General features: G+C 37.1%; 1 protein-coding gene across 2 annotated transcripts; it reads left to right on the top strand.

The window, feature by feature from the left end:
- The first annotated feature begins 430 nt into the window (after positions 1-430).
- Positions 431-7,043, top strand: LOC113694677 (uncharacterized). 2 transcript variants are annotated; one of them, XM_027213530.2, is made up of 13 exons: positions 431-1,030; positions 2,698-2,989; positions 3,230-3,303; positions 3,798-3,957; positions 4,075-4,099; positions 4,211-4,300; positions 4,467-4,638; positions 4,725-4,798; positions 5,102-5,171; positions 5,565-5,636; positions 5,711-5,841; positions 6,235-6,308; positions 6,494-7,043. In XM_027213530.2, the coding sequence occupies exons 2-13, from the start codon at positions 2,755-2,757 to the stop codon at positions 6,553-6,555; spliced, it is 1,239 nt and encodes a 412-aa protein (XP_027069331.1). In that variant the 5' UTR covers positions 431-1,030; positions 2,698-2,754; the 3' UTR covers positions 6,556-7,043. The 2 variants fall into 2 exon arrangements, 1 of the variants encoding a protein (XP_027069331.1); XR_003449448.2 differs by lacking the exon at positions 6,494-7,043 and having other exon boundaries at positions 5,716-5,841; positions 6,235-6,282.
- The last annotated feature ends 314 nt before the right edge of the window (positions 7,044-7,357 follow it).

The following is a 7,357-nucleotide window of genomic DNA, read 5'->3' as shown; positions in this document are numbered from 1 at the left end:
ACTCATTAAATTCTCGTGACAATTTTAAAGTGTATTTTTTCCTCCATTAATTTGCACCTCTGCAAATTGTTTCTGTATGTTATCCCATAAGTCTGTAGAGTAAAAACATTTATTTCTTACTTTAAACATGAACGCATTCAAAGTGGAAATAGTTTTTCTGAAAACAAAACAAGAACCTTCTTCATTTTATTCTCCGAAGCGATCTAATCAGAAAGAAACGAAAAGGAAAAAAAAAACAAAATGGTGGAACAATAATAACAACAATGAGTGCTAATAATTAATAATAATGGTGATAGTTTCATGCTAATATAGCATGCGAATTGGAAAAAGGGTCGACCAAAAAAAAAGGGTTCAAGCAGGATGATGCTTGAACGCATGAAACAGTTGTGATAGGTGGTGCAGTGAAGCATTTATCATTATTGCGGATATGGAAAAGTGGAAGCAGTAGTGTCTGGCTAAAGTAATTTAAGCCTTGTAAGATACAACGATCCATCGGCCACCAAAATTCATCAGTTAGAGAGTCCTCAGAAGTCAGACAGACCCCCGCACCGCACCACATAAACATAATATAATATAAAGCCTTCGGCGGGAAACAGAAAAGAAAACAACAATTCTACTCTTCTCTTCTGAGTTCTGCCACCCAACGTTAACAAAGCCAGACCCCCCACATTCTCTTCCTACGCCTCTTTTTCTCCTTTTTATGTACAGTTTGGAGACAAGAGAATGACAAAAGTGAAGAAAAAGAGCTCAAAAATAATTAGTAATCGTGGGAATTAGTCTCTCTGTCATCTTTATCTCTCTTTCCATGTATTGATTCAACGCCGGTGCCAAAAAGATACGGAAAGAGATATGTAGAGAGAGATAGAGCGTAAGAAAAAAGGGGGTGGCTGTCGATCAATTCCTCGTTTCTATGTAGTAGCGCTTGATCAACAAGTATTCTTTTGATTCATTTTTTTTTTGGGATCATCAAATTTATTACACTAGTCGTATTTCTGAAGAGCTTCGTCCAAATTCCTCTCCTCCTCCTCAGGTACGTTTGCCAATGGATTTGATCTTCGTCACTGGTTCCAACGGTTCTTGTGCTTTATTTTTTCTGCGCTGCATGATTTATCTTTCACAGCCATTTTTTCTACACTGTTCTTCTGCTTTCTTTCTTTTTTTTCTTTTTTCTTTTTTCTTTTTTCCCCCCTCAATTTAGTCGTTGATTCTTGCCTTTGGCGACAATCCAAGCAATACGGGCACTAAATTTATCTCCCTGTTCTCTGCTTAATTTGCTTGGACGGATTATTGTCTTCTGACAGCCGCATGCAGACTTTAGAAATTAAAAACACCACCCCAAGAAATCGCTTCATCAGAAAAAGTAAGGAAAAAAAAAGGTGGAATTCGACATTTCTTCATTCATATTTAATTTGTATTGGCAAATTAGCCACACCATTGGTCCATTTCCTAAAATTCCATGTTTACTCTGATTCCACATCCTTTTCTCGTCCTATTTTTTTTCTTAAAAAAACTCCAATTTTACCTACTATATCCATAAAGTTTCAAACAGCTTTCGTTTTAAAAAAAAAAAAAAAAAAAAAAAATCTCTTGTTATTTATGAGATAGACGCATCCTTCGGCTGTGCACTATTAAAAATGCAAGGGATTGTTTTCATGGAGGTGCGAATTAAGCATGATAATCATGAATGCCCTCCCTGCAAAATAATGGTAAAAAAAAATAATTTTAGTTTATGGGCTTTTTTGAGCTAGGTCTGGAGGTAGAAGAAGACAAGTAGACGTAATAGAAAGGAAGCAGAAACAGGTGGGAAATGCATTACTACTGCGTGGTGGTGGTGCTCTTTCTCTTTTAGGTGGTGGATGAAAACTCGAACACGCACGTCTCCGGAAAGTCGTTTGGATTAGTATTTACCTTTTAAAGATAAGATGGAATTATAAGACGTTAGGAATTAGACGTTATATAATTATTATAAGTTGTTATAATTAGGCGTTACTCGGCTCATGTTATAATTAGGAGTTGTCCATTACCATAAGAAATTGAGTTAGGAATTAGGCGTTAGCATAAAACTTTTGTGGATTAGACAGACGGTTGAGGCCTGAGGGCAAGAATTTCAATGTCATCCTTTGGTTGGTCAATGTTTTCAAAGTCCCATTTGATTTAAACCTGCTCATTCCTTGTTGACTAATTGCTTATTAACTTGTTAATGAAAGAAATAAGCGCTAGTTAGTATTGGGAATAAATTAGGAGAGGTCAAATTATGTTTGACCATTTTGATCTAGCTTTGATTTAGGTCATAAATCGACCTTAACCGGCTCAATCAACAATTACGTTCTACACTTGGTTACATACGACCGACCGATTGTTGGACATGAGCTTCTCGCTGCTATGCTTAACTCCAAAATTTTCGCCACTTTGAATAGACTTCCGTGTAATTTTCCTCTTCTGCAGCCTAAAAGTAACTTTTCTTGAACCTTTATCTTTGGCGGCGGACACTATAACCGGATTGTAGATTTCATGTTTAAGAGAATTTTCTTTCACCCAAAAACAATAATGTAAATATCGCAGTTTCTCATCTGGCAGTTTTGTCCTTTGACGTGTATGACTCATTCAGTATTCGTGAACTTTGCCCCGCTTGGCTGGGACACCATATTGTTTTTCGAGTTTCCCACTGTCATGCAAAAACATTGGTTGCCATTGCAGGCGAAGAAGATCAACTGATGGAATAAATTCAACAATTTGTTTCTGGCTTCTCCATTCATGCTTTGTGCAATGACAAACTCTTTGCCAAGTGTCAAAGTTGAGATGGAGGGCACAACAAAAAGCATCAAGGATAGGTATGCCAAGCTTGTGGAGGGCTCTTGGTTTAGTCAATTCTGCCATGGTTCCAATCCTTGGATGGCTAGATATGTCTATGGCTTGATATTCCTTGTTGCAAATTTGCTTGCATGGGCTGTTCGTGATTATGGCCACAGTGTACTGGCAGAAATGCGGAGTAAGACGTCTGGATTCTTCAATCTATAATTCCTTTTCTACATTGTCTCAAGTGGCTGTAGTAGTACCTTCTTCTCTGTCTTTCATTTTATGCCAAAGATGTAGTGTTTGCCTAAGCGTTACACATAGAGATGGAAAAGCCTGCAACCCATAACACATTCTGCCATTACTTTCAGATCGTCTCCAGTAAGATTAATATTCAACCAAATTGTGCAGGCTAACATGTTCTATGTAACTGCAGGACTGAAAGAATGCGAGGGAGGGAAAGATTGTTTAGGAGCAGAAGGAGTATTGAGAGTGAGCATGGGATGCTTTGTATCCTTTTTTAAGTCCTTATTCTTTGGGGAGTTTTGTTCATAAGATAACAGAGGCTACTTGCATAAGGAGTAATAAGGTTCCTGACAGATAATCTGCTTAGTTACTTCTATTGGATAAATGGCAATCTTTTTAGCTTTAATTTCGCAATACACAACCTTTCAATTGGACGTGGAAGGTTCTTCAGGATAGAAAAGAGACTTAAAGAGAATGTACCAGGAACAGGTAGTAAGCAATAAGTTCACAGATTAGGCTATCCACCTTTACAATGCAGAAATTGGTGCATGTATTGGCACCTATTACTCTCATTCAAGATCCTCTTCCTATTGAGGCTTCTAAAGCCCTTAATTGGAGGTTCTATTGAGTAAATCAATGTTTCAACGAGTGCACAACTTTACTTGTGGAGATGTTGAATTCAAACCAATCTTCACTTGTTTGTGATAATCTTTATGCCTGTTCTCTTAGCCTAATGGTAGCCTTGACACCACTTTAAGATGTTCTACTTTGTAATGTTTCTCTCTACTGCTGGTACTTCAAAGTTAAATGAGCGTAGAGAGTTCTGGCATTCTGGTTGGTGGTCTGCTAAGATCTTCATGATGATGATGCTGATTATCCTGCCTTTTCTACTTCCTGCTGAGGTCATTTCACTTTATGGTGAGCATTTCCTGAAATAAAAACTTTAATTTCCTTATTCTAAAGTATCTCATCATAAAAACTTATTTTGGTTCCATAAATTTGTAACTTCATGTTTAATTACTGTACATTTGGCAGGGGAAGTTGCACATTTTGGTGCTGGGTACGTTTTTCTGCCAAATAGCTTCCTATGAAATCTGAGTCAACTTTGCGATAAACTGACATATTCTGCAACATCTATGGTGACGCTAATTTTCTCTGATTTATTATGCAGGGTATTTTTGCTAATCCAGCTAATCAGTATAATCAGTTTTATTACATGGCTAAATGATTGTTGCCAATCTGAAAAGTATTCAGATAGATGGTACGTTACTTCTTTGTGCAGATGCATCCACAAAAACTGAGTGTCACATTTGGAATTAGGCATGCTTTACTCTGGTCACAACTGTGTCATGCTACATCATGGGGTCATTAATCTAATGAGATTTTAATATAAGATCTAATGGAAAATTATTGATGTTGTTGCACAGCCAAATCCACATTATGTTACTTGCAACAACAGCATATGTCGTTTGCATAATTGGGATCATTTTGATGTACATTTGGTATACTCCAGAACCGTCCTGCCTACTTAACATTTTCTTCATCACCTGGACACTAGTACTTCTCCAGCTCATGACCAGTGTCTCTCTCCACCCCAAAGTAAGATACTGTTATTGTTCTATCCTTCAAATTATTCTTGTTCAATAACCATTCACTACTTAAATCATGTGTGCTCTACGAAACAGATAAACGCGGGCTTTTTGACTCCAGGACTTATGGGGTTGTATGTGGTGTTCCTCTGCTGGTCGGCCATTAGGAGGTATGTTATAAGTAATAACCACTTGACAATTTTCTTTAACTTTTTGCATCCTTCTTCAAATTGCTGGCTTCCAAATAGGGGCACGGAATAGCATGTGTTCTTATACTGTTCTTGCTCTTTACCCATTGCAAAATGGTAAAAACTTGCTATGCTGGCTTTGCAAGATATCCAATGTTCTAATTCATGCTTCAGCTCTAGCAAGCGCTTAGAAATTTCTTCATAATGTAATATACAGAAGATTTTCATCGATCTTGTTTCTAGTATTACACCTCTGACGAACTGAACATTATTCTCCTGTTGCAGTGAACCACCGGAAGAAAAATGCATTAGAAAAGCGGAAACTGCAATAAAAGGAGACTGGCTCACCATTATAGTAAGTATTTAGAACTGAAATGAATCTTCACAACAATTATTAAGAAGCTAGAGGCTGCAAACCAATACGTGCTGGTTGTGTCATTTGAGCAGATCTGAACATCTAGAAAGATTTCAATAGTAGGATTAATTTACTCCTCAACTACGCGAAAATTTTGATCCTTTCATGAAATAATATTTGCTATTTATTAAAAATCCAAGCAAAATTCATCTCCTCTCCCATCTGAGAACCCAAGTAGCAGAATTTGAAGAAAATCCTTGCTGATGAACCTCTAGTTTTTTCAAGTCTTATATCTGTAAAGAGTTTCTGCTACAATTGTTATGCTAAAAAGATGATTTTAATGCGTTTATTTCCTCCTTTATTCCCCTAACAATTGAGTTTCTCATTTTGCAGAGCTTTATTGTCGCAGTCCTCGCAATTGTAATAGCTACATTTTCAACTGGCATTGACTCAAAATGTTTTCAGGTTTTTCTCACTCAAACTTACTTCAATTAATTAATAAACTGAGGCAAACTATATCTGACAACAAAATTTTGCAGTTCAGGAAGGATGAGGCAGAGAAAGACGATGTTCCATATGGCTATGCGTTTTTTCATTTTGTTTTTGCAACTGGAGCCATGTACTTTGCCATGCTTCTAATTGGTTGGAACACTCATCACTCCATGAAAAAGTAAGGTTCTGCATCTTCCTACATCTCTCTGTCTTCTATCTGGATATCCCAAAAGCTTTCAAAGACTGTGAATGGTGCAAGATCTGGAGACACTTAAGCAAAAAAACCTTCCAATTTCTAGTAATAAGGTTTTTGTTAGCTAAAACAGAAAGCATGTTTAACTTGTGGTATTCAAATGCATGCCAGGAACAATTAAAATTGCAAGAAGGGCTCCCTAAATATGTATTTACTGTGCACTTGATCAAGTTGCTTCTAGACTAAAAATTGCATGAAGAATGTGCTGGACCCAAAAAAAAAAAAAAAGAATGTGCTGATGAGTGACTACATGTGGAGAAAATTGCTATCTGCCAAGATTTAGCTGCTACCTGCTGACAACCTATTTGCACTGTGTAGATGGACTATTGATGTGGGTTGGACCAGCAGTTGGGTGAGGATAGTAAACGAATGGCTAGCTGCTTGTGTCTACAGTAAGTGCCTAAACCAAAAGTCAGTCCTCAATTATCTCTATTTAGGAACAGTTGGATCATCTCTTATAAAGTACCATGACCCGTAGCTTTACCCTTGTATGATGAAAGTATGTAGCTTTTACCTCCCATTGCATGAATAAAGACCTTACCATTAACATGTTGAACTATCCGTATTTATTTTGCAGTATGGATGGTTGTAGCACCAATTATATGGAAAAGCAGGCAAGCAACTGAATCACCAGTGTGATCAGTTCAAGTCAAAAGAAAAAAGAACGAAAGAGAAGTCACAAAAACATCCTTTGACGATTTGCCCCATGAAATAATTATGCTACTCTTCAGGGCTCATACAGGCAGAAGCGAGGAAACAACTCTATACCAGCACTGAAGTCTTCCAGGCCAGATGCAACTGATGAAAATTCTACAGCCATTCGGACAATACTGCCTTAAGTTCTCCATAGTATCTTGAAAGGATTCCAATACCGGCAATACGTGTAAATATGCAACTGACAGCACATAACAGGATTGTTGTATCAGGATTTTTTGTTACACGTCAACCCACAAACAAAAAAAAAAAAAAGAGAGAGAGAGCGAGAGAGAGAGAGAGAGAGAGAGAGAGAGAGAGGGAAAACTATACGTGGTATTTAGTATCAGACATTGTATCAAAACTTCGGGTGAGCATTAATTGTTGATCATTGTTTATTTAGCGATGGAAACAAGCAAAAAGAATTTCTGTTCCTTTTTTTTTTTTAAATATCATTTCACACTTTTTTTGATGTTTGAAATGATAACCGTTAAAGAGTAAGGAGAAAGAATGTTGCGTTGTTGTCTCGAATTATCTTGATGTCCAATTCACAGGAAGTGGAATCAAGGGAGTTCTCAAATAAAGAAACAACAATACGGGATGGTATACAACTGTTTGAATAAAGTCTGAAATCGTTTGGTACGACTAAATAAAGAACCTGAAAATGCTCGTTTGGTACTCAACTTCCTTACATTTGGCATGTGTTCTACAGGTCCAGTCCATACGCTTTTCTTTGTGACAATGGTGC

The sequence above is a fragment of the Coffea arabica genome, chromosome 6e, assembly GCF_036785885.1.
Source record: "Coffea arabica cultivar ET-39 chromosome 6e, Coffea Arabica ET-39 HiFi, whole genome shotgun sequence".
Classification (NCBI taxonomy): Eukaryota; Viridiplantae; Streptophyta; class Magnoliopsida; order Gentianales; family Rubiaceae; genus Coffea; species Coffea arabica.
This window is presented reverse-complemented; position numbering and strand designations above follow the sequence as displayed.

Bases quoted from the DNA above. Each gene is read 5' to 3' on its own strand.
- LOC113694677 (XM_027213530.2), top strand. From the start codon at position 2,755: ATGCTTTGTGCAATGACAAACTCTTTGCCAAGTGTCAAAGTTGAGATG. The intron at 4,639-4,724 runs GTAAGATACTGT...TCTACGAAACAG, and splicing joins GTGTCTCTCTCCACCCCAAA to ATAAACGCGGGCTTTTTGAC. The intron at 6,309-6,493 runs GTAAGTGCCTAA...TTTATTTTGCAG, and splicing joins GCTAGCTGCTTGTGTCTACA to TATGGATGGTTGTAGCACCA.